We start from the raw sequence: 26,285 nt of genomic DNA, 5'->3' as shown, positions 1-26,285 counted from the left end.
CCCACTCAGCACCCCACGCCCCGGCTTCTGTCTGCTGCCAGGCCACTCAGCAGGGATGACCTAGGGGTAGCATCCCTACAAGTATGGGTCGGTCTCAGCCACGCTGTCTTCTGTTGCCATTTCTCAGACATCCTGGTTAAGGAGAGTCTGTCCCTGGTCACTTCCAAGGCTGCTAGTTGATCAGAGAATCCAATTTTCTGGAGCTTTTCACTCTTAGGATTGGTTTCTTTCTTGCATTGTTTAGTTCAACAGGCTCTATTTTCTTAACCCATAAAGTAAGAACAAAATATGAATTGATAAGAAAATAATATTTTGTTAAAATATAAATTGAAAGTCTTTTTTGCAAGAGAAAGGGGCGCTGTTTACAAAATAAGCACTGCTCTGTGAGTCTGCAGTCAGGTGACAGCCCTGCTTCCTGCTAGCTTCACTGTGTCCAACAGCCTAGTCGCTGGCACCACTGAATCCGTCCAACACCCCTGGAGCACTATAAAAGTCTTGAGGTTCTTCAGAAAAGAAAAATCACAGAAGTGTAAGTTTATTATAAAAAACACATTGTGATGACCACTAAGCTCTAGTCTAAGGAGACAGACTGACCCACCCCTGTTGCTGCTGCTGGAGCGGTGGTGCCTGCAGGTGCCCACTCTGCTCAGATTTGAAAAAAGGACAAGAAAATCCAACTCAGACCATCACAAGAAGCAATTTTTCATTTAATCATTCTACACGGACAGATGCAGACTGTTGGCATAGTTCAGCCATCCCAGTGTCCAGGCCCCCTGGCCGGCTCTGCTGAGGCTGCAGCGCCGGGTGTCCCAGGACCAGGCTCTCTAGTGTCCAGCTTGAGTCCCACCTGCAAGGTGACACTTCTGTGATCACCAGTAATAGCAAAATAATTTATTTTATTTGATACTTTCAAAATAATACACATCTATGAAAAAACAAAAATTAAAAATCAGTTATTCTGGCAAATCGAAGGATGAGAACCAGAACTGCTGAGCCTTTCTTGAAAGACACTCTGCAGAAACTGAGTTTCCCCGGTCGGTTTGACAGTGTGTGAGCCTATCCCTTTGCTCTTCTGGGCAGTAACCCTCCTGGGCTGCAGTGGACTCTGAGTCATGAGAGGAGGACTTGGTGTGTGTGCCGATGGTTCCGCGATGGGTCCCATTGCTGGGAATGGGTAGCCGGGCTGTTGGGTCCACCTGGCTAGTTTTTGGGAGGAGTCATGCCTTCTCAGGTGTCAATGAGCAGACTCACCACAGAGCGGATTTTGCAGGCAAACCATCGCCTGAGGGGACAAAAGTATTGATAGTGGAATTGTTCAAACTCGGGAGTCTGGCGGATATCACGGAAAAAGGCAATGTCAAGGTCAGACTCGGTAAGGATGATCAGGAGGAGGAGCAAAACAAAGAGGAGTCCCATGGTCACAAGGAGCAAACGGAGGACACTTAAAACAAACTTATTCACCTGTTCCTCTTCCGGCCCGCCGTGCCCCTGGCACAGGGCCCTCAGCTCTCTGAGGGACTCCACCTCTGTGGCGCTTGGTGTGCTGGCCTCGGACTCCTTCTCCTCCTCGATGCTGCAGGTGGCTCCGTTGATCTGCCGGGAGAGCAGCAGCAGCTCCAGGCTGTGTTCGGCCACGGGGGTGGGCAGCACACTGTCCGCAGGGCTGTAGGCCTCGTCTGCGATCACGGCTACCCGCTCGTTGCTGTCTGCCCGGCTGCTTCTCACGTGAGGCAGGAAGGTGTCCCCGTGGGAAGAGGAACGCACTGGCGTGGAGTGGGCACTGTCCCGTAGGGACTCAAGGCCTGGAGAAGCAAAAGGACCGTGAGTGGGCTTCTTGGGTCCCAGTACACCCTGCGCTGTCTAGGAGCTCCCAGGCTGTTTAGTTGGGTATCCCCTTTGCGTACCCCCACTGCCCCTAGCAGCAGGGGCCACTGTGTTCTGTTTAGATGCATCACGAATAGGACTGGAGGAGCAGCAGCAAACAGAGTGAGTGATTTAGAGTGGTTTTGTTTTTGCCTGTGGTTCTGGCCTCACCTGTAAAAATTCTACCTTTTCTGCCAGTGATGTCCTGGGCCTGGTTTTAACCCCAGTTTTAAAAAAGGATCTGAGTTGCACACTGACCCTGATCCTGATCCAGGGTCCTGATGTACTGGAGGAGCTTGAGAGGCAGGGATGGGGGAAAGGACTCATGCTGGCCTGATTGGGCTTCGCCATGTAGTGACGGGGTCTTCAGCTTAGGTGTTTGGCCCTCTGGCTTGCAGCTGCTTTCAGTCTCTTCGACCTCCCGCTTCGCGCTGTCCTGACCATGTGGGATGCTGGAGAGCTGCCTGCTCCTCCAAAGTGCTTCCCACTGCCCCAGAGGACAGTTCCTAGCCACCCGACTGCCCTGCAGAAAGGGCAGGTTCAGGAACAGGCTGAGAGTATCCAGGTCAGTCTTGTTCTGGAGGTGGGGAGACAGACTCTCTTACGTTGGTGAGGGCCCCCAAAATGACTCCTCTCTTTTCTTAGATGGAATGTTTCTCTCCCTGGCAGAGAAAAATAGGAAGGGTTCTGCCCTCAAATAGCTGCCTTGTAGGCCCCAAGTGCCGCTCACATCGCAGAGCTCCCAAGGTAATGCCTGCTTGTTTCAGGTTCAGCATTTAGCCTGTGTGGCTCTCCCAGCCTGTGCAGCTGTGACGAGAAAAGCCAGTCTGATTCTGCCCTGCAGTAGACCCTGGCAGTCCTGAACTCAGTTCTCGGCTCGGTAAAGGTTCTTACTGGGGCTGATCGGGGAGTCCAGTTCAGAGCTAGCTCCTGAAGCGCAAAGGTCTTTTAAAATAGTGTCAGTAATCTCTCACAGTTAGATTCACCTTCCTCTGCTCCCTTGGAGCCTGGCCATCTGTACCCAGATGGTACAGATGCCTGCCTGCCTGCCTGGCAGAGCTGCCCTAGCACAGGCCCAGTGAAGGCTCCGCCAGGGGGGTGGACCCTGGAATCAGCACTGGATGGGAGCTAGGGCCCTGGCAGGTCCCTAGTCCACTGGAACTGCCTATCCCTGTCCTTTGTTTTTTTTTAAAGCCCTACTTACTTGAAAGTCAGAATTATGGGGGGTTGAGATCATCCCACCATTGGTGGACTCCCCAGATGGCTGTAATGGACAAGCCGGGAGCCTCATCTGGACCTCCATGTGGGTGCAGGGGCCCAAGCATCGGGTCATGTGCTGCTGCTTTGCAAGGTACATTAGTAGGAGCTGCACTGGAAGTAGAGCAGCCAGGGCTTGAACTGGCACCTGTAGGGGATACTGGCATGGTATACAGCAGCTTAATCCTCACTACCACAATGCTGGCTTCATGCTTAAACCTTAAAGTTGTGAGTTTCTAACTTTAAAGGATTTTATCTTTCAGTAACTCTGTATAGTGGTGAGTGACAGGTTGCAGAACTTACCAAATCACATGGCTGGTTATTAATAGCAAAGGCAGGGAAGGGCAGAATCCCCACCTCTCTGGCATAAATTCTAGGGGATGGAACAGAATTGGCCTAGAGGCACTAATCAGCCTACACTTGCCTTAGAAGTAGGTCTAATTGCTCAAGAAACTGTTATGAAATCACCTCAAAGAGACGCTGTTCCCTGTCCTTGTCCCCTGAGCTCTTGCTAGTCTTGTGCCTGTTGCCAAATGTGCCTGTTGGCATATGCAGCAGTAGGAATGTGTGCCTTGGCCTGTGTCACTGCCAAAACAGAAACCTTCAAGCAGGGGCCCTGGCTCATTGCTGTCCTGGCTCCTCCCCCAGCACTTCTCTGCCCCACTGTGCGGATACTTGATCCCTTCAGAGGCCTGGCCCCTCAGGGACAGCTCTGATGGCCAAGGCTTCCAAAACAGGACCAGGTCAGGTGGCAGGAGCCACTTCCGTGCAAGCTTAGCGTGCTCTTTCAAAGTGCTGTGTTTTCTGGGGCTGGAGAGTGGCAGCGCTGTGACACCAGAGGGTCACACACCACCTGCCTGCAGTTGTAAGCTGTGCTAGTGCTCTCAGCAAAGCCGGTAGAATGCCAGGCAGGTAGAAGCACTCAGTAACTGTTAGCCTTCTCCCACAACAGAAAATATCACCTGAAGGTTGTCATCTGTGTCAGGTTAGTCCTACACAAGAGAGCCAATCACCACTGCCAGAGATACTGCCACCCCCTCTGCCTCTCTGTCAGACCTGTTAGGGAAGGGTGGCCTGGGTGCTGTGGGAAGGACAGGGTGAAGGATGGGGTTACACAGCACAGTGAACCACAAGTCTCTTTTACCTTGGGGATGCTCCGGCTGACTCCTTTGCCCCCAGGCGGCTCCTGGGGGGCTGCGGGCCACAGGGGTCAGGATCCTACCCTGGAGCTGGGGCCCCATGTGCAGGATCCGCACGCTCAGGGGCCTACGGCAGTGGTTGGTCAAGCGGAGCTGAACGCGGACTCTGGTGTGAATCTTAATCAGAGTCTTCCCCATGGTGGCCCAGGAAGCCCCAGGCCACCTTCGGTGGAAGCCGGCCACGCAGGGGAGATGCAGAAGACGGGGACTGAGCTCAGATGCCCGCGCTAGAGAGGAAAGGTCAGCTCCCCAGGCCTCAGATGAGGCTGAGCTGCAAGGAGGGCGTGCCCAGAAAAGGCCCACGTTATCAGGGCCTGCATTCCATTAGAGGCACGCTGAGCCATAAAAAGTCATGCTGCCCCAGCCAGGGGCCCGTAAAGGGCTGCAAGCTCTCACAGGGTGTGTAGACCTTAGGGTGAACCTGTGGGCTGCACTCTCGATGTGGATGGGAAGAAAGGACAGCAGCATAATGGCCTTGCTCTCCATGGCCTAAGTGGAGAAACCAGTCCACTCTCGAGGCATCAGCCAGGGAGGGCCACACACGGTCCTCTTAGTTCAGCCTGGGCCCACCTGATGCCGGCCAGGTCACGTCACTTGGAGGTGGCACCCAGGGACTGGGGCAGGGTTGGGGGAATAACTAGGCCTTGGTTCCATTCTGCAAAGTGCAGCAGCTGCCCTGAGAGCACAGGCAGAGCTCCTGTTAGCACCTCATCTCTGCCATCCTGCCCAGGCGCTGTGCTGTGGTTCCTTAAATGGGTGTCGCTTCAAACATTAGCTTCCTCGCAGCGCAGGTGGAAGGCACCCCGACTCTGCACTGGAGCAGCTAGGATACACACATGAGGTAACCTGTCAGAACTCTCCACCCCTGGGCTGGCCCTAGTTAGACACTATGCTCAGGAGACATGGGGTCTCTGTCCTGGCATCTCTAACATGAGCCCATGGCACACAATGGCCTTTCAGGCCTGAGCCATTCTTGGTATTTACTAACAAGGAGCACTTCCGTCCTGTCACCCCAGGAGAGGGCCAGGTTTGGAGTGCCCTTGCTGCTGTCTCCTGTCATTTGAGGTCTGAGGTCTTTCATGAACGTCAACTTTGGGAATGTAAGCTCTCCAGCCCCACAGACAGCCTCTGGCAGTGGCCCATCAGTTTCAGCTACTATACAATGAAGATCCACAGACTTTTCTTCTTCCCATCTGTCTCCCCCCAAAGGGCAGGATGGGGGGGTGAGGAGTACACTGGATTTCCTTACCCTTGACTGAAGTGAGGCTGAGTGCCCCAGGACTGCTTCCTACCCCTGAAGTTGTCATCACTTGGTTAGCGGTCTTGGCTGTGCTGACCGTGTGCTAAGATCAGTTAGGTCAGGAAAACAAGTGAAGCTCCTGATAGAAGGCCATGTCAGCACTGCCTAGAGCCCAGGTAGGCCAATGCACAGATCCCAGGGCTCACCCAACATCTTGTTCTCCAGGCCCACATCCCAGGACACAGCAGGTGTGAGCTGGCTACCTGTCTCTGCACCCCTCGTCCCACCCTGAGGCCCAGCCATCCTCTCCACCTTGGGCTCACCTTCCATGATGGAGATGTGGACAGCCCTTCTGCGGGTCCTGGGGACGCTGCTCAGCCTTGGGCCGTGCGTGATGGAGGGACAGCTGCGGCTGGGAACCATCCCCGCTCTGAGGGCGAAGAACAATGTGAACGGTATACCGATGAATGTGGTAGGCACTTGCAGTTGAGTCCTGCCTACCAGAATTATCTACCTTTTTAAAAGAAGTCTTTACTTCCTTCTGTTTGTCTTTGCATCCCAAACAATTCCATTTAAGCATCAGTCTCATTGAAACTTTCTCCTTAGTGTGGTCCCAGAGGGCACAGCTGCCCAGGGAGGACTTGTGGTTGTACAGTGCCCCTGCATCCTGGGACTGACAGTCACATCCTTGCCCTCCTGGCCAGTCATATTCTTTGTAGGTCTTTGCAGGTTCTACAGGATAGGCTGCTGGAAATGCTTGAAGTGTGGCTCCTGAAGTGATTTTAGACGGCTTGGCAGGGTAGGGAGTCTGTCCCTGACTTCCTGTAATGGGTTAATTCCAGAACCAAATACTCTGCTTGGGTGCATCTTGCAGGGTCTGTGTCCGGGTCAAGACTTGCGAAGCCAAAGAGAATGCCTACGTAGGGTGGCTCCTGGGGCTGCTGTGCTGTCTGTAAGTAGTAACCTGCCCTTCCTCATTCTCTCAGCGCTCTCTTCCCCGCACCTCCCCAATCTAGCTGAGAAAGGTTTCCTCCCCCAGTCCTGCACTTCTGACCCTGTAGCAGCCACGATGTTGAGGAGCTACACGACACTCAAAATTCTGCATCTTTCCAGGTTCTGAGATCCAAGATGGGGGTGGTTTTGGGAAAAGCCCCTGGCAGCCTACCTGTGTATTTCTGGTGGTTCCCGCTTGATCTTGGCACTCGACTCCATAACCTCCTTTGCAACGCGCCCACTGGAAGTAGTGTAATAAAAACAGGTGGCAAGCAGTGAGCCAGGGCATCTGTCCGAGACGCGGGCCTCTTTGGCCTTCCTGCTGCAGTGGTCAGTGGAAAGGGCTCGCTTGCTAGGAGAGTGCTAGAATGTCACGACAGCCTGGCCTGGAGGGCTCGCCCTCCCTGGGTTCCTTGAGATCTTTTTTCATGGAGGATTGAGTCCTCACTGCCCAGCCTGGCCCTGTTCCATCTCTCACTGCCCAGCCTGGCCCTGTTCCATCTCTCACTGCCCAGCCTGGCCCTGTTCCATCTCTCACTGCCCAGCCTGGCCCTGTTCCATCTCTCACTGCCCAGCCTGGCCCTGTTCCATCTCTCACTGCCCAGCCTGGCCCTGTTCCATCTCTCACTGCCCAGCCTGGCCCTGTTCCATCTCTCACTGCCCAGCCTGGCCCTGTTCCATCTCTCACTGCCCAGCCTGGCCCTGTTCCATCTCTCACTGCCCAGCCTGGCCCTGTTCCATCTCTCACTGCCCAGCCTGGCCCTGTTCCATCTCTCACTGCCCAGCCTGGCCCTGTTCCATCTCTCACACTTCTCTCCTTCCACCTTTGGACAGTGACATGAAGGAAAATCACTGACAGCTTTCATTTAGCTGCTCTTGGGAGGAGGAGATATGCCTCTAAGACACAAAAAACAACTGCAGGGAAGGACAGACAGGGTTAGTCCACAGGTGAATTGGGCAGAAACCTCATGTTTTTCTCCAAGTTCCCCTTGGTTTTCAAGGGTAAGAACCATTGAGGGCCTGTCCTGCAGAGAAGGCTTTGCCAGTGGATCTAGAATGTTACTCACGGCAGTCACTGACCTGTACCGGAACCGGCTCCCCTTGAAGAACAGGTTGCTGCTCGACACTGTGCGGACTTGGCTTGACTTCTCCAGCCTGCAGCAAAGCGGAGCAACAGAGGGTCTGAGACGGCCTCCTCCAGGCCAGGGCAGCTCCCCTCAGGACCACCGGGGGACCCACTCAGGAAAAAGCCTGACAGTCTTGCACTTGTCTCCGACTCCCATGAGGGACCCCAGGACTGTGCTAACAGCCAGCCACCCTCAGTGGAAAGCCACTTAATGCCAGGAGAAGGGACGCTCCCCAGGGATGTGTCACGGGGGTTGGTGTTCACCCGCAGTCGTGAGGGCAAAATGCTGGGGTGCTCGCAGAGTGCCACCTGTCCCCTGTCAGCTGTGAGACCTCAGGAGCATTTCTCTCTCAGCCTCAGTATTGTTAATTATCAAAGGATGGAGCTGGGACTGCTTGACCTCTGGTTCCAGTCTTAGTATTTGAGGATTATGGCTATGAGGAATTGTGGGTGCAGGAGAAGGTAGGGATTGGGGACCCCTCTTCCTATTCAATCTCCCTGTTGGGAGGATCAGTCCTAAAGAGCATTACAGTTAAGGCTCTGACAAGTCCTGCAGGGTGGAGAGCAGCTTAGCTTCAACAAACTGCCATCACTACACTTGGAGCTACCTCCCTTGCCCAGCCTACCCTAAGGGCTGCACACAGCTGATGTGGAGACTCTGGGAGGTCCTGGGCCTCATAAACCTCCCTTCTAGGGGCTCTCCTGATCTCAGTAGCTCTTCCTTAGCCAAGGAAGCTTAGGCAGAACTGCCCAGAAAGATCTGAGGGCCAGTGACAGCAGCTCCAAAGAAACTACGGCACAGATGGCAAGGAAGCACCCCACTACCCCCTGGGCTGGTAGGCAGTGAGTACCCAACTCAGCTGCAGGGAGAAAGCACCCAGCTGACTGACCTCCCTTCAAGGCGCTGACCTAAGGTGGGCCTAGGGGGCCAGGGCCAGTGAGAAGCTCTTCACAGTGACAGCATTAAGAGCCCGGGGAAGCCCCGAGAACCTCGGCTCCAGCGGGCACTGGGCAGCGCTGGGACTCTGTGGAAAGTGAATTCCATGACACAGATTTACCAAAACCAAACAAGGGCCTTAAGAAATGCCACTGGAGGAGCCAAGGAGACTGCTTCTGGCTGTCTCCTTTGGCAGAGTGTGTGTGAGGGAGCAACTGACGGAGAGAGAACGAGAGCCTGCTGCCACGCGTGCCAGGCCCGGGCAGCTCGGCATGGGGCAGGCCTCTGCTGGGGTGTAGTGATAGGTGGTAGCAAATGAAGAGTTTTTCCCTGGATGGGGGGTCAAGGAGCTCAGGCCAGCTCTCTTGAGTGTTCTTCAGAACCAAGTCAGAGAGCTTAACCAAGAGGTAACCTCTGTCACTGTGGCTCCAGTACCCTGGAAGGGACCAGTCCTGCAGCTGGCATCCCATACCAGAGGCCAGGGAGCAGCAGTCTGCCCCCAGGTTGGTGGTGTGGAGTTTGATCTCCTGGGTGGTGCAGCTGAGGGATGCAGGGAGTGGCCTGTTGGGCTTCCCTGCTAGAGATGACATACTCTGTCTTAACATGCATCTTATTAAAGTATACAGCATTACCTTCTATTTAAAAAAAAAGACCAAAGATTTCACCTGGCATCAGCCTCGTTTCTTGATGGGCCATTTCTTTGCCTCCTTTGTGGTGCTTTTCTCGCCGTTTTGTTTTTTTAAAGGGAACAGAAACCCAACGTTGCCTAGCCATTCAAATCCTTTGGTTAGCAAAGTTCTGGGCTCTGCTCAAACCTGGTCCCTCCCCTGCTTCCAGCCATTCTATCCCAGGCTCCTGGGCCCACGGGCTGTCACTGGTGACACCTGGCAGTGACACACCTGGAAGGGTTGGTACTAACTCGGCCTACCCCTGCATCAACTCACCAGGAAGCTGACCCAGTAGGGCTGTGGCTGCTGTGTTCCGGCCTCCCAGAGACCTGAACAGCCTCACTGGGACGCTGGACTCCTGTTGGGCATGCATTGGCTTTTCCTGGCCAACCCCTGCCCTCAAAGGCCCAGACGTTCTCTGCAGCTGAAACTCGCCCTCAGACCTTGGCTGGGGACATCCAGTGGTGCAGCGTGTGCCTGGCAGGAGCCTGGGGTTTTGCTGAAAGTCTCACTTGGTCATTTCGTCTCCTTTCTTAGTCTGCCCGCCCGCCCTTATTCCCTCTAAAAATAGTTTGTTACTGATTCCTTGCTTAAAGATAGCCCCTGTCTTGAGTTGTCCACTTACTTGTAGAAGGCTTGGTTCTCAATCCCACATTTCCAGAGGTGCTTGCAGGCTTCTGGAGTTGGTGCAAAATAGGTGAGAATGATTTTCTTCTCCTGAAAAAGAAAAAAAAAAAAAATCTAACATGGAAACGGCTGAGGGGGTCGGTGATGTGAAGGGTGAAGCAGTCTAGGTCCGAGACGCCTGGGCTGTGGAGGCCCCAGCGGCCAGCTGGTTGGACAGTTAGCCGGCCGGACCCACTGGGATGCAACTGTTTGGCCATCATCTCACACCTGGCAAGCCCAGCCGAGTGCGCCTCAGCCAGCTCAGGTTGAACCAGGAGAGATAAAGTGGGGTGTGGAATTTCCATGTGTGGAAAAAGAATCTAGGGGTTGGGATCTCTTGGTGGGAACCCCTGGGTACCATCAGCCTCCCACTCCCCCTGTACCTCACCTCCAGGTCTTGACCTTGGTCTTGGCTGAGCATGCAGGTGGCTTGGATCTACCTGGACCCCTTAGCCAGGCTTGCACCCCACTCCCCTTGTCCCTGAAGAGAAGGACGCCAGCACTCACCTCTTTCTGACTTACGTATAAATAGAAAGTTTTCCCTTCAAATTTCAGCTTGGTCACCTCATTCCTAGGAGTACAAACAGAGTGCCTGTCACCTCCTTGTGTGCTGCCTGTTTGCAGCCCTGCTGCAGCTGGAAGGGGCTCCAGGCGCTGCACAGGCATAGCCAAAATTAGAACTGAAACACGAGAGCAGTGCAGTGGCCTTAGAGAAGGGCTGTCGGGACAGTTGAGGCCACACTTTTCTGGGCAATCACAGTGAAATCAAGGGGTCAAGGATTTTGGGCTCATCAACTGTGGCTGCAAAGGGGAAACACGAAAAAGGGGTTGTCGGGGGTCAGGTTAGGATTTGGCTCACAACACAGGTGCGTTATCTGGGCTGTCAAACACGCAAGGCCACAAACAGCTGACGAGGCCAAAGTTCACAGTACAACAGGTAAGGGGATAAGGCAACAGGTGCGGAGGGAGCGATGTTTCAGGTGGCTGTGCCGCCAGAAGGAAAACGCAGTCTCCAGGCGGGACAGGGCCATGTACCAAATTACATGGAACAGCCATGCAGTGTACTGACAGGAAAGGGGCTTAGGGGTAATTGTAGAAAAATGCTTGAAGCCACCCCAGTGAATGGCTGCAGTAAAGAGGCAAATAGGATTGTGGGGCTGTCGCCCGCGGGACAGACACAAATCAGAAGTGACATGGTTACTATGCATGGCATGGCCTGGACCTCACCTCCGTGTGCTACCCTCAGCCCAGGAGATATTTTTAAAACACGGGGAAAGGAGCAGGTCTCAGGTGGATGCCCCCGAGGGCCAGAGGAGCAGCCTTGGCCCAGGTCATTCGGGCCCCTTCTTTGCCCGACCAAGCTGCCCGCTCAGCCTCCCTGCGTGCCCTGTTTCTCTGCTGCCACACACCTGCCTCCCCTTGGTTTCTCTGTGACTTCTGGGGAGATTTCCTCAGTGTCCTTGGAAGGAGCAAAAAGGCAGTACAGAGCCAGGTGCCCGGTTTGCCACAAGCCAATTGAGGGAACAGGAAAGCTACTTGTTCTCTGTGCTACTGCACAACTTCTCACCCGCAACCCAGCGCAAAACAGCCACACAGCATTCCCTCCATCTCCTTCCTCCAGCCAGTCCTCCATCTCTTATACACACGAAGAATACAGTAAATATTAACTGGTTGGTGCACAGACAAGCACACAGGTCATTGGGGGTTGGCTGCAACAAGCTGGGTTTCCCCCTGTTGTTGGGACTTGGTAAAGAGACTTCCTGAAGTAGCGGTAGATGGGGAAAGCTTTAGAAAGAAGCAGATGTGGGAGAACGGGATGGGCAGGGTAGGAAGGCATCCTGGCTTCTGGAAGGGTAAGGACAACTGAGGGGTGGCAGGTGTTTCTAAGAGCTACATCTGCCCTAAAGGGAACCTCAGGACACATGCAGCTGGTCCAAATGTGGCCCAAATTGGCCAGATGTGTCCATGTGGCAGATGTTCCACCTGTGGCTGGGTCCTGCTCATGGACTTTTCTGAACAGTATTCTGTTGGACTGGAAACCCCAAACCCTCACATCTCCCCCAAGGAGAGCCCAGTGAAGGGTCACTTAGGAAGGGGCATGCTAGGCTAACGTGGCTCCTGTTGCAGAGGTCACCCAGGGCCATCACCATGTGGCCACTGTTTACAAGGGCCCTGTGGGCTGGAGGGGCCACCGGCTTAGTCAGGGAGCTGTGGGGCGCAGAAGGGGAGGTGCCTTGTAGCACCCCCAGAAGCTGCTCAGTACTCAGATTCTCCATGGGGTTTCTGGAGAAGGCAAAGGAACCATGAGAGGAGGCATCTCCCGGACCCTCTGCTGAGCCCTGCTGGACAGAGAAGCCACACAGGCAAGCCCGTGGGGGGAGCCGGCCGGCGGTGGCGAGGGCTTGCAGGGTGTTCTGAAGAGGCTGCCATGCTTGCATGGGCCAGCCAGCAGCAGGGTCTCCAGGCTACCCAGGGTCTGTGCCCGCAGCCATTCCAGAGGCCAGGAGCGCAGCGGTTGGGAGTTGCCGTGGCCGAGGTGGGGGGTGGGGGAAAGGAGAGTGGGGAGACACCCGCTGGGACACAGGACGTTATGGCCCCTGCAGACAGAGCAACCCGGGTGCTCTCAGAAATGAAAGGCCCACGGTGGGGGCAGGTATGAGGGCATTTTGCCAGGGTGACAAGGTGACACACTGCCCCCAGGAGGGCAGAAACACAGCATTTCCCGACATGTCCTGCAGCACAGAAAGACTTGGCGCCAGGGACTCCGACCTCACAGGAACTTTGCTTCTCTATCATTGGCCTCATCCTCCCCAGAAACCAAACCTCCACACCTTGTGTCTCTCTGGAGGCAGCTGGCCCTCCGAGATAGCTCCTGGAGGGGCAGGATCCCTGGGGTGCAAGCCACCTCCCACATCAGTCACCACTGTCCATAGAAAACTGTGGTGGGCTTGCTCTGGTCCCAACTGTCCAGTCACAGCCAAAGGGCATGGGAGCCGCAGCCCTCCCCAAGGACTCTGAGCTAGCCTGATGTGGAAGACACTCACCATTTGATGAAGTGGACCCTCTTGTTTCCTTGGAGAACCACAAACCCAAAGGGCGTGAAGGCCAGAAACGCGGCATTTCCCGACACGTCCTGCAATACAGAAAGACTTCTCATGGGGTGACGCGGGCACAGAGAGAAAGGGTGAGTGGTTCAAAGGCAAGGCGGGCTTCCCCTGGGGCACACGGACAAGGCCATGGCCTAGGCCCAGCCCTGCCACTGGCCAGCTGTGTGACCGCAGGCAAGGGCCTCTCTGAGCCTCCGTCCTGTGGATCTGCGTGCTGTGACGGCATCAACCTCAGCAGGCCCTTGTGACCAGCCCTGGATGGTGCCCCTAGAGGATGGGAGTTCCCGGATGGCTGGTGGGACTGCAACTGTGAGGTGGCACGGAGAAGCAGTTTGCAGGTTCCTCAAGTGGATAAATATGGTGAGGAGGTCTGCAGTTCCACTCCTAGGTTTGTACTCCAGACAACAAGTATGTCAGCACAGAAAGGAGGGTGCCCATGCTGACGGCAGCACCGTTTGCAGTAACAACAGAAACCAGCCAGCCCAGCACCACTGACAGATGAATGAGTGAACATGCGGTATATTGTGGCATAACGGAGTATTCTTTTGTAAAAGGAAGGAAAGACTGACTCATGCCACAACGTAGATGAATCTTAAAAACAGACTGCTGCAGGTATGAAGTCAGTTAAGAAGGTCCTGTGGTTCTGTGGGCCTGGTGCGGTAGCTTAGTGAGTAAAGTCCTCGCCTTGCACACCTGGGATCCCATATGGGCGCCGGTTCTAATTCTAGCGGCCCTGCTTCCCATCCAACTCCCTGCTTGTGGCCTGAAAAGACAGTCGAGGATGGCCAAAGGCCTTGGGACCCTGCACCCATGTGGGAGACCTGGAAGAAGCTCTGGGCTCCTGGCTTCAGATTGGCTTAGCTCCAGCCGTTGAGGTCATTTGGGGAGTGAATCATCAGACAGACCTTCCTCTCCTATCTTACTTCCCAATAAAAATTAAAAAAAAAAAATTTTTTTTTAAAGAAGGTCCTGTGGTTCTGGTGGCCTTGGTTACCAGGGAGGGGGCAACCCAGCAGGCAGGAGCACCCTTCTTCCTCCCCCAACCCCTGCCTTTTAAAAAAGATTTATTTTATTTTGGGCTCGGTGCAGTGTCTTAGAGGCTAACTCCTCACCTTGCATGTGCCAGGATCCCATATGGGCGCCGGTTCTAATCCCAGCAGCTCCACTTCCCATCCAGCTCCCTGCTTGTGGCCTGGGAAAGCAGTCGAGGACGGCACAGAGCCTTGGGACCTGCACCCGCATGGGAGACCTGGAAGCAGCTCCAGCTGGCTGTTGCAGCCACTTGGGGAGTGAACTAGCAGGCAGAAGATCTTTCCGTCTCTCCTTCTTTCTGTAATTTCTTTCCAATTGGAAAGGCAGTTACAGAAGGAAGGTGCATGTGGGAGAGACAGCTTCCATCTGCTGGCTCGCTCTCCACATGGCCACAGTGGCTGGATCTGAGATGATCTTAACCCAGGAACCAGGACTGTCTTCCTGGTCTTCCGTGTGGGTGCAGGGGTCCATGGATCTGAGCCATTCTCTGCTGCCCTCCCAGGTCACAAGCAGGGTCTGCATCAGAAGCGGAGCAGCCTGGACGTGAACTAGCACCCATATGGGATGCTGGTGTTGCAGGCAGAGCCCTGGCATACTTTGCTATGGCACCAACCCTCCTTGTTCTGTTTTTCTACCCCTCCTCCTCTCCCTCGTAAACAAACAAGAAAAAGACCCCTAGAACCACAAAACATAAAAACTGACTCTTGGAGTAAGAGTTATAAACACGAGCTTCTGGGCCTATGGAATTGACTGTGCAGTGTGCAAACCTTTCTGATCAGGGCACTGTCACTGCGCTTTCCTCAGCGTCTGTAGTGATCCCGACTCTTGGCTGCAGGCACAAAGTCACTCACCATGGGCACAGCAAAGGCTATTTAAAAATAACCTGAGTGGAGATGCTGCCAAGCCCTGCGGCTGGCTGGCTCCTGCTCGGCAGCAGTGCTGGGTGGCTGGTATTACTCTGTTCCTGCCAGGAGGCATCACTGCTGACCTGGCCGACTGGGCAGAGATTTGGGTCAGGAGCGGGGCTCAAGAGGGCCCAGGAGCCAAGGAGGTCCTGAAACTGCAGGTGTGCCAGGACGGGGGTAGAGATGCAAGTGCATTTGTGCTGGTACCAAATAGGCCAGCAGGAGGCGACAGTGAGATGGATCACAATGCGGGAAATACAGAGGTGAGGTGGGGTGGGTGAGTGGTGGGGGCTAGCACAGTGGTGGGGGCTAGCACTGTGGTACAGCTGGTCAAGCTGCCACTGCAATCCCAGCATTCCGTATGGATGCTGGTTCGAGTCCTGGCTGCTCCACTTCCAATCCAGTTCCATGCTAATGCACCTAGGAAAGCGGCATAGGATGGTCCAAGCACTTGGGTCCTGCACAAGAGAGCCCGGGAGCCAAGGAGGTCCTGAAACTGCAGGTGTGCGAGGATGGGGTGGGGATGCCTGACTGAAGCTCCTGGTTTCAGTCGGGCCCAGCCCTGGCCATTGTGACTGTGTGGGAGAAGTGAATCAGCACGTAGATGATTTCTGTAAGTAAGTATATGTTTTTTTTTTTTTAAAGAGTGGTATTTTACAACCCCTGACACAGAGGAAGGACTGGGGGACTGGATCAGGCTTGCAGGAGACAGCCAGTGCCTATAAACAGCAGGGAGAGCAGCCGAGGCAGGAAGGGTGGGCAGGCGCCGTCCCCCCGATCCTCCCACTCCAATCCACATGGGCGGTGAGGCCAGAAGAACCCCTCATCGGATCCGCAGGCCTGTGGACTCCAGCTCAGATGCCTGAAGTCCAGGTCTGATTTTGCCACCCACTGTGTGATTATGGCCAGGCCATTAGTTTCCCCATGGTTCAGACTCTTCATCATAAAATTAAGGTTGAAAATACTACCTACCTTGGGGCCAGTGCTATGGCTCAATTGGCTAATTCTCCACCTACAAGTGCCAACATCCCATATGAGCACCGGTTTGTGTCCCGCTGCTCCACTTCCCATCCAGCTCCATGCTTACGGTCTGGGGAAGTAGCAGAGGACGGCCCAAAGCCAAGCCACCATCTGCCACGGCAGCACCCCATAGGTGCCAGTTCAGGTCCTAGCTGCTGTACTTTTGACCAACTCTCTGCACTTGTGTGGGAGACCATGAGGGGCTTCTTGGCTCCTGGCTTCACACTGGCTCAGCTTCAGCTGCTACGGCTATTTGGTGGGGTGTGTGTGTGTGTGTGTGTGTGTGAATCAGTGGACAGCAGATCTGTCTCTTCTCTCTGTAAATCTGCCTTTCCAAAAAAAAAATTGGAGAAAAAAGTACTACCTTCCTCGTAAGTCACACGCAGCAAGCATCTGACGCTGCTAGTGGCCGTCGGCCATCTCATAGGAATGCTTTCCAAAACAACTTTATACTGTTTTCCTGATGTTGATGCATTTAAACTCTTACTCATGTGGGAAGATAGAATTTAAAAAGGAGAAATCTCTTGTTCAGGGTCTACGGAGAAGGATTTGGGGTGATCTCTAACTCTCGAGTGGCGGGGAGCGTGGCTGGATGCTGTGACCTAGAGCTCCACGAGGTGTCCCAAGGACAGGGAGGGAAGAGGCGGGCGGTGAGCCAAGTCATCCCAGTTGGCACTGCTCACCCGCACCTCACAGTGCCCTGAGGGCTGGCATCCTGGGGAGGCAGAGGCTGCGCCGAGGGATGCCCTACCCGGTGTCTTTGGAACATGGAGGGACCCGGGCCCCCACCCCAGTGAGGCCACATCACCTGCAGCCATCTCAGTCCAGCCTCCTACTCGTCTACACAACTTCAGCTGCAACAGCTGCAGATGAAGGTCAGGGCAGGAGGCCAGCGCTTGGGCCCACAGGGGGTGGCGGGCGGCCAGCGGCCAGCATGGTGCCCACAGGACTCTAGCATGTGAGCCTCAGCAAGCAGGGAGGGCTAGGGCTTGGCAGGACAGCGACCTCATCTCTGACACAGCTCTGCTGGCGTGAGGCTCCAAGCAGGGACCCCACTGACACTTCCTCTGGAACGTCCCTGTCGTCTAGTATGGCATTCTTACGAGCGTCCCTGTGAGAGCTGAGTGTAAAATAACAAGTTGGAGTGATGACAGAGGAACAAGGTGGAAGAGAGAGTGACAACACTCGCCTCCACTCTTCCGCCTCCCCTGTGCACATCCTCCCCAGTTGGCATGAAATCAGGACCTGCAGGACTGAGCCACTATTGGATCTGGGAGGCGGAATGAAATCTCCCATCCTGACAGCTTTCCCACAGGTACCGCCTGCCTGCCAGGCTCACTCTATAGTAAGCAACGAAACTAGTTCACTTCTTTGGCTGTGAGGTTAAAAAAATTACTGGGCCCGGCGCGGTGGCCTGGTGGCTAAAGTCCTCGTCTTGAATACACCAGGATCCCATATGGGCGCTGGTTCTAATCCCAGCAGCCCTGCTTCCCATCCAGCTCCCTGCTTGTGGCCTGGGAAAGCAGTCGAGGACGGCCCAAAGCCCTGGGACCCTGCACCCACATGGGAGACGTGGAGGAAGTTCCTGGCTCCTGGCTTTGGATTGGCATAGTACTGGCCATTGTGGTCACTTGGGGAGTGAATCACTAGACGGAAGATCTTCCTCTCTGTCTCTCCTCCTCTCTCTATATATTTCTGATTTGAAGTAAGAATAAATAAATCTTTAAAAAAATTACTTTTTTCAAGGACAGCACTGTGGCATGGAAGGATAAGCCATCATCTGCTGAGGCATCCCAGTAGGTGCCAGTTCAGGTCCCGGCTGCTGTACTCTTGACTCAAGTCCCTGCTTATGTGCCTGGGAAAGCAATAGGGATTTTCATTATTTTTTTTAAATACTTATTTATTTTATTGGAAAGGCAGACTTACAGAGAGGAGAGACAGAGAGAAAGGTCTTCCACCTGCTCCTGCACCCAAGTGTGAGACCCTGATGTAGCTCCTGGCTGTGGCTTGGCCCAACCCTAGCTACTGCAGCCATTTGAGAGTGAACCAGCAGACGAAAGATTTTCTGTCTCTGACTCTGCCTTTTACAGAAATAAAAATCATATATATATACTTCTTGAGCCTGGCTAAATCTTCGCCTTGCAAGCGCCAGGATCCCATATGGACACCAGTTCATGTCCTGGCTGCTCCACTTCCCATCCAGCTCCAGATTATGGCCTGGGAAAGCAACAGAGGGTGGCCCAAGTCCTTAGGACCCTGCGCCAGCCTGGGAGACCTGGGAGAAATTCCTGGCTCCCGACTTCAGATCAACTCGGCTCCTGCCATGGTAGCCATTTGGGGAATGAATCAGCAGGTGGAAAATCTTTCTGTTTCTCCTCTCTGTAAGTCTGCCTTTCCAATAAAATAAATAAATACTTTAAAAATAATGAAAAGGAATACACCATGTTTTGATTTTTTCTCCTCGTGCACTTAGTCTAGCTTTGCTTCTTACTTGCCTTATGCCCAAACTGCTCCAAGTCTCAGGTTCCTCATTTGTGAAATGAGGATAATAATGTAAGTGCTGAAGAAATGCAGCCAATTTTAGGGAGACGGCCCAAGTACCGCGCTGCCAGGGCAGAGAAGGCTGCAGGTACGCCTATTCCCGTGGGCCAGAGGAACCCCCAGGCTACCCAGCACTGGCCTGGGATCATCATTCTGCCCAGAGGAGGGTGTGGGGCTTCCAAGCACTGACTGAAGAAGTAGGAACATCTGGGCATCTGCCATGCCCACAGCTTGCCACCTCCTGTCTCCACCCGGACAAAGTGGGTGAGGCAGGTGCACAGCACTCGGCATCCCCTCCAAGCTCAGGACATTCAGTCTGTCTTGGTGGATGAAGCCTCTGGATCCTGAACAAACCATAGGGAAGATGACTCCACACGCTGTGCTTGGGCCCATTTCTGAAAGCCCATGGTTAGGGACCTTAAGCAGACATGAAAACCACGCAATTGCAACACACTTGACGTGGTTACAGACAGTACGACAGAAATGGCAGAGGCGGTGATGGCACCACAAGAGGCTTGGCCTTGTGCCATGACCCTCCAGCAATGGAGTCTTGGGGAAAACTTGCCCTCGAGGTGGCTTTTGTCAGGCCCTTCACTCCAGCAGTGGTGCTCACACCCTACAGTGCAGCTGAGAGAGGCTGGGAGAGTCACTTCTGGCCTTTGCCGTTCTATTTCTCTCAGGTCAGGAGCAACTAACCAAGATGGAGGAGGGAGTTTGGAGGCAGAGAGGAGGGTAGGTGGCTGGATTATGAAAGTAGTGATCTGTTGCAGGGACAGAGGAACAAACAGTATCATTTTACTCTTGGTAGTTGATCACATTTATAGCCTGTTGAAATCCATTCTCTCTGGTCCATACAAAGCACAACACACTGGCGAGTGTACACTCTTACACAGTGATTCCAGTGTTCGTTGTATAATTGCAGACTTGGCAGTGAGAAATGCTTGGTTCCTAATGAAGTGCCATATCCCCAGAGGGCAAACCAGAAACAACACTTGGAAAAAACATAGACACGCCTAGATCCTAACTAGCAACCCAGGGCATGTTAGTCCCTCACAGGGGACTTCTGATGTCCGTCTTATCTGTCTTTATCTGTACCTACAGTGGCTCAGTGCTCTTGGAATAAAATGAGGACAGGAATATCTTTTTGGTAGTGACATTGTAAAGAATAAATGAGATGATATATGTAAGTCCTTGGCTCACACAGACTCAGCAGTAATGAGCCTGGGTACCGGCTGGATGTCTGGATGGCTCTATAAACCAGGGTGGCCTTTTCAGCAGGCCATGGGGCGCCACTGCCTGTGGCTGCATGGTTTGGGACAGGAAAACAGACACAGTGCACCTGGACAGGACAGGCTGGTGGCTCCCGAGGTTGGTGAGGTGTCAGGGCTGAGGAACATACACAGCCAGGGGTTGGTTCCACCTTGTCCTCTGGCAGCTGGGCACTCCAGCTAGAGCGTGAGGGCTGAAGGCAGTGCTGGGGACAGAGCTGTATGAGTTCAGGGTGTCGGGATTACTGCAAGGCAGCGAGCTAGCGGAGCTCTGGCCAGCCTGGCCTGGGTTCATAGGATTCCCTGGGCCTAGTCCCTGAGCCAGACAAGGACACTTTGGGCAGGAGGAGGCCACCGCCATACACAGGATGAGCAGTAGCTTCCTCATTGGTCCAAGGAACCAGAGCCTAGCCAAAGCATCGTTCTGCTCTCATTTAATTATCAAAATGATTCCTCTTCTGTGCCCTCCCCAGGGCTGCCTGCCCCAGATTCCCCGGGCCCAGTAATTGCCTCTATTAATAGAAATCATTGGTATTTATTGCACTTAGTGTGCCAGCTTCCTTCAGCTCTCCTTGTTGCAACATTAAGGGGAGTGCCTGGGAGCTTATCACCAAAGTGACTCTACTTAATGACAAGAATAAAAGCTCCCAAAATGTTTGTCCACTTGGCTTGGGAAGGCCAACTGACAGGAGCTGAGGGACCACAGATGAGGTCCCAGCAGGACCCTGACTTGGCCCTGGGTCAGCCAAAGCCACATGGCCCAGGAACCAGGCCCCGAAAACCTAAGGAGATGACTGCTCCCACCCCAGTCCCAAGAGAAGTCTCCCGGGGCTTCTGGTCTTCACTGGGTCCTGCACCTTGGCAAGTGACTTGTCTGGCCCCTTGCTCTACCACTCGGGACCCTGTGGACTACAGCTTCCCAGGAAGCCTGACTTCTTATCTATGAGACAGGGAGAAGGACAGCCACCTTCCAGGGCTGGGATGACAATGATATGAGAAAACAACATGAAAGGTCTCCATGGGGCTGCTAAGGAAGATGTGCCATGAACTTCCTCCCACCCCCCTCATCCTTGTGGAGTTGCTGCTGGCTGGGAGACAGGCTGGCTGGGACTGAGCTGTGCTAGCTCCTCCTGTAGTCTCTTCCAGCCTTCCATGTCCAGTGATGGGCAGTTTACTGAAGTCAAGGATGAGCAGGGCGCACGTGGGTTTGGGCTGGATGCTGGGCTGGGTGATAGGATGGCTGTAACGATGTGCAGCCACCGTACCCCATGGACAATGGTGTAAACTCCCTACCCACCTTGGGTCAGTTGCAACCACACATGGCCTCAAGGTAACCAGCTGGTTTTGGATTCAAAGGCAGAGCTGAGCCAGCTGCTTCTGACGAGCCCGTCTACCTTTAGGTAGTTCTGAATTTTAATGTCTTGTAATGTCAGTAGTTTGGGGAGCCCGGTTACTGAGCACCTGCTGGGAACTTTCATACCAACCAGGAAAGCAGGGCTCAGAGAACACTCAAAGACACCAGAAGGACAGCAGGACCAGTTGAGGGCAAGCTGTCCCTGAAGCTCTCCTCACTCCCAGCCCCCCAGATGCCTCCAAGCAGTGGACGGGGGATGGGCATCAACCACCTCTACTCCAGAGGGCACTTCTCTATAGAGTTCTGCTGAACTGCAAGCATTTACACATCAGTTCTTCCTTAGAAACAAGAATGGTTTCTATAACATAGGCCGTGAGGAAGCTGGGGAGGGAAGATGAGCCGGACTTCTGAGCGTCACACTGTTCTCAAAGTTCCTATGAGAGGACCTTGCACAGTGGCCTAGCAGCTAAAGTCCTCGCCTTGAACACACCGGGATCCCATATGGGCGCCGGTTCTAATCCCAGCGGCCTGCTTCCCATCCAGCTCTCTGCTTGTGGCCTGGGAAAGCAGTCTAAGATAGCTCAAAACCTTGGGACCCTGCACCCACGTGGGAGACCCGGAAGAGGTTCCTGGTCCCGGCATCGGATTGGCGTGTACCGGCCCGTTGCGGCTCACTTGGGGAGTGAAACATCGGATGGAAGATCTTCCTCTCTGTCTCTCCTCCTCTCTGTATATCCGACTTTCCAATAATAATAAAATTAAAAAAAAAAAAAAGATTTATTTATTTTATTACAAAGTCAGATATACAGAGAGGAGGAAAGATAGAGAGGAAGATCTGTGTGCTGGTTCACTCCCCAAGTGGCTGCAACGGCCAGAGCTGAACTGATCCAAAGCCAGGAGCCCAGAGCTTCTTCCAGGTCTCCCACGCAGGTGCAGGGTCCCAAGGCTTTGGGCCGTCCTCTCCTGCTTTCCCAGGTCACAAGCAGGGAGCTGGATGGGAAGTGGAGCTGCCGGGATTAGAACCGGCGCCCATATGGGATCCCGGGGCTTTCAAGGCGAGGACTTTAGCCACTAGGCCACGCCGCCGGGCCCTTAAATAAATCTTTTTTTAAAAAAAGTTCCTATGAGAGCCAAGGCCAGAAAGAGAGATCACCATCGCCTCATCAGGGGTGCAGAGCCAACACTGCTTTGTCCCCAAGTCACTGGTTCCTCAGTTGGTGTTACCGGCTGAATTATGACCCTCTCAAAAGTACACCTGCCTTATCTGGAGATGGGATCTTTACAGCGGCAGCTGAACTGCACAGAGGTTGTCAGGGTGGAGCCCAGCGTGAAGTCTCAGCAAGCCAAGGAGACAGCCCTAAGCCAGTCAGTCCCTGGAGCTCTGCGAAGGCATAGCTTGTTCTCTGACTTCTGGTCTTCTGAGCTGTGAGACCAGAACTTTCTTTCAGGGTATGTGCTCAGTCTGAGACAATTAATGCTGGAGCAGCTGTGGGAAGTGACTGAACTGTCTGTCCTGTTTGCTCTCCTTGGATGTCTGCAGCTTCCCTTTACATACTGGGAGCAAGTGAATGCTGCCTTCCTGCTCCCTGCTGACCCTGTCTCTCGCAGGCCAGAGGAGAGATCGTCTCTGCTGGTTCCGGAGCCTCCCCACTCAGGCTGGGGATGGAGCTGCAGTGGGAGGGGCGTGGCCACCAAGTGCCTGACCAGGCAGGTGACCACAGAGGTGTGGGCTGGGTGCAGACTCCACTGCACTTCCGCAGTGTGACTCATGCCACTGTAGCCAATAAAATCCACTCGGGGAGAGAAACTCGACTGCAGATCAGCAAAGGGTGGGCCAGCACTGGGCTGTCGGGTCACCCTTCGTGGGAGCCTCCTCTTTCTTCCTCTCTCCACTTTCACCAAATGACCCACTACTGCCAACGCAGGGCACCCACTAGGCAATCTGCTGGCCAGGCGGACTCCTCTGACATGGATGTGGCACCGCAGGACCATGCAACATGCAATCCAGAGTTTCCTAAGTGAGACATTTCCCCCGGATCTATCATTGTAACAGCTGACCCCCTGAACACCACAGGGGTGTGTGATGGGCACGGGCACACTGTCCCTGGCTCCTGGCGCCAGTCTCTACGCAAGCCTTACCTTGCACGGGTGAGGGTCCACTCCATATGTTTCCAATGTTTGAGCTTTTCTTAAGAAGTTCAACTCTGATGTTGCTGGTGATTGGCCACTGGAATAAAGAAAATAAACTGATTTCTGCTTTCCTATTCTCTTGGGGGTTCCCCCAAATAAACTATGGAGATGTGCTCTTGGGCCCTGGCACAGTAGCCTAGTGGATAAGGTTGTTGCCTTGCATGCGCTGAGATCCCATATGGTGCTTCTCCACTTCCCATCCAGCTCCCTGCTTGTGGCCTGGGAAAGCAGTAGAGGATGGCCCAAAGCCTTGGGACCCTGCACCCACATGGGGGATGTGGAAGAAGCTCCTGGCTCCTGGCTCCTGGCTCTGGATCACCTGAGCTTTGGCCATTGCAGCCAGTTGGGGAGTGAACCAGCACATGGAAGATTTTTCTCTATTTCCTTCTCTCTATATCTGCCTTTCTAATACAAATAAATAAATCTTTAAAAAAAGGATGTGTTCTTTGTTTTTCCAAGGTGTGCAAGGAGTGTTGGGGACTGGCAGGCTGGGGGTGCTCTCTCCATCGCAAAAATGCAATTTTAGTATATGTGCTGCTGAAGCAAGCACTCAAAAATGCATTGCTTCTCAGCTATGAGATCCTAGGTAAGAAGCAGGAAAGGGCAGGGCTGAGCCCCCACACTCCACAACAACTGTGTGTGCCCACATAGTGGTGAGTACGGAAGGGAAGCAAGCTGGAAATGGAAGAAACCAGTCCAGCTCCGAGCCGGGTGACGAAGCTGCCTTCTCAGCTGCCTTTTTAGCAGGGGGATGCACACCCAGGGGCGAGCTTGGAGGTGGCATCCCTGTCAGGCTCTGGCACAGGGCAAGGGTCTGGGCAAAGCTGAGCCAACTGCTCCGGAAGCACAGGAGTGGACAGCACAGGCAGGCCTCACCTGCGAAGGCCAGTGCACGGGGCTGCGAGTCGTTGTTGGCCAGGCAGTCCCTGGGAGCTGCAGACCAGACTGTCCCTAGCGACCCTAAGTGGAGGGTGGGTATGTGACGGGCGTCAGTGCCGCTGCCCTACCAGGAGCTCCCTGTTCTTTGCCCGTGGACTTCATTCACCCCCAGAGTTTGCCTTCAAAGCAGGCATCAGTCCCCAGGGGATCCCCAGCTCGGACCAAGTTTCCAGAGGCCTGTTCCCCGGACTGCAACATCTAAAACCTCACAGCGGCTCCAGCACATCCTGATGGACCATGAGGCTCCACACAAGGCAGAGTTTATTCTGATGTGTACCACAAGGGGTCATTATTTCCCCGGTAGAGAGTAATGGGTCTTGAACTTGGCCGTGCAGGCCAGGCAGGATGGAAGCTCCCAGGATGCCACCTTGACAGGTGCCCCTGTTCCTCTGGCAGGGTCAGAATCCTGTGCTGCCATGCACGATGGGGCAGGGGTCCACTGACAAAGGCTGGGGGCTCTGAGTTACATTGTGGCTGAAGTGAGTGAGGGTGGAAAGTTTTTGTTTTTGGTGGTAGCAGTGTGTGTGTGTGTGTGTGTGTGTGTGTGTGTGTGTCTTTGACCTCAGCCCAGCTATGGCCATCACACACAAACCTTGTGAAAGATTACAAAGGAAACCTCAATGTATTCAAACAATGACAAAGCATTCTATGTCCCAACACTGCAGTGTGCACATGCTTTGCAGTTTCCAGCATGGGGACTCTGTGCTCTAGTGTGGTGCACAGAGGAGGACCCGAACACACTCCCTGTTGCTGCTTAAAATCAGCTTCTGTGAAAAAGCCTACTCCTCATGGGCGAGGGGCCATGAGGCAGTGTTATAGGATTTGGCAAATTCTCCGCAGCCAGGAGGAGCTGGGGAGAGTGAGGCACGGGGCCGGGGGCTGGCTTGGGCAGTGCTTGCAAGCTGAAGCACTTGCAGGTGCCCACAGTACTGGGAGACCTGCGCAGCTGCGGGCAGCCCGTCCTCTGCCTGAAGCCACCTGTCACCATGTCACAGGCTGAGGGCAGAGGCCTGCCTGTTTTTCACAGCCCCACCCATGCTCTCCTCGATAGCGTTTTTCCTCTTCTGCATTTTTCTTTTCCTTTCTCGCAGTCTGTCCCCTCCCTGTTATGTCTTCACGAATCTCAGCACAGCAACTTTTCAGATCTGTGATTCCCTTTCTGGCCACAGGGCTTGGGTAGCATGGGCAGTGGACCAGTTGTCAGGTTCGGGAAGGCAGGGAAGTCCCTTCACAGCCTCGGGCAAGCAGAGATCTCACAGCACAGAGCCTCTCAGGGAGCCACGGGCCAGGACCTGAGCCAGGAGCCACTCACCTGAGTGGGCCAGGACCTGAGCCGGGAGCCACTCACCTGAGTTCCATCTTATGAATCTCAGCAATTTTCTTTTCCAGCTTCTCTGAATGTTTGGGGAAAAACTGGAACTTGGAGCTGTAGCCTTCGGGGTGCTTTCCTGGGTCATAATCGCCGATTTCCGCTTTTGAAGGGAAGGCAGAAGCAGAGAGTGGTGGAGATATGTAAGTGGTCACTGACAAAACAACAGGAAGTCAACACATCCAACTGAAGCCAAGGCACACCTCAGATGTACAGAGTGCACGGGGGCCTGGGCACAGCCATGGCTCGGGCTCACGGAAGGTGATGAGGAGTACGCACACTCAGGCTCTTGGCTGACAAGCTGTGCCGATTCAAGTCTACCAGGGATGCAGCGGGGCTGGACCCTGTGCTAAGGTCACTGCAAGCAGATTTGCAGAAGAGGAAGAAGCAACATCTGGGTCCTCACCCACCCAGCCTTGTGAAGAGGACCTGGACACAAAGCCCTCCACGGCAGCACAGGAAATGGTGAGCTGGATTAGCCAGACGGAACCTTCAAGGTCTGAGCTGGACTAGAGGCGTAAATCTCACGCTGAGGATTTTAGCAGGAACATAAAGAACTGACGTCTGAGCTACAACCCACAAGCAGAACTCAACCCTCAGGGCAAATCGGA

The 26,285-nt window shown here is 54.1% G+C and overlaps 1 protein-coding gene across 5 annotated transcripts in view; it reads right to left on the bottom strand.

The window, feature by feature from the left end:
- Positions 1 to 26,285, bottom strand: part of FRMD5 (FERM domain containing 5) — a 319,707-nt gene continuing 293,422 nt past the window's right edge. For 2 of the 5 annotated variants that reach the window (XM_004578126.4, XM_058665921.1), the window contains exons 6-14: positions 25,654 to 25,777; positions 23,316 to 23,403; positions 12,994 to 13,082; positions 10,457 to 10,520; positions 9,909 to 10,000; positions 7,633 to 7,707; positions 6,725 to 6,793; positions 5,883 to 5,989; positions 691 to 1,802 (exon numbers count right to left, since the gene is read on the bottom strand). In XM_004578126.4, coding sequence (XP_004578183.1) covers positions 1,228 to 1,802; positions 5,883 to 5,989; positions 6,725 to 6,793; positions 7,633 to 7,707; positions 9,909 to 10,000; positions 10,457 to 10,520; positions 12,994 to 13,082; positions 23,316 to 23,403; positions 25,654 to 25,777 — 1,283 coding nt within the window. In that variant the 3' untranslated portion in view covers positions 691 to 1,227. Of the gene's footprint in view, positions 643 to 690; positions 1,803 to 5,882; positions 5,990 to 6,724; positions 6,794 to 7,632; positions 7,708 to 9,908; positions 10,001 to 10,456; positions 10,521 to 12,993; positions 13,083 to 23,315; positions 23,404 to 25,653; positions 25,778 to 26,285 lie in introns of those variants that run through there. The other 3 variants (XM_058665923.1, XM_058665922.1, XM_012928315.3) reach the window with 3 other exon arrangements.

Source organism: Ochotona princeps, chromosome 6, assembly GCF_030435755.1.
Source record: "Ochotona princeps isolate mOchPri1 chromosome 6, mOchPri1.hap1, whole genome shotgun sequence".
Taxonomy (NCBI): domain Eukaryota; kingdom Metazoa; phylum Chordata; class Mammalia; order Lagomorpha; family Ochotonidae; genus Ochotona; species Ochotona princeps.
This window is presented reverse-complemented; position numbering and strand designations above follow the sequence as displayed.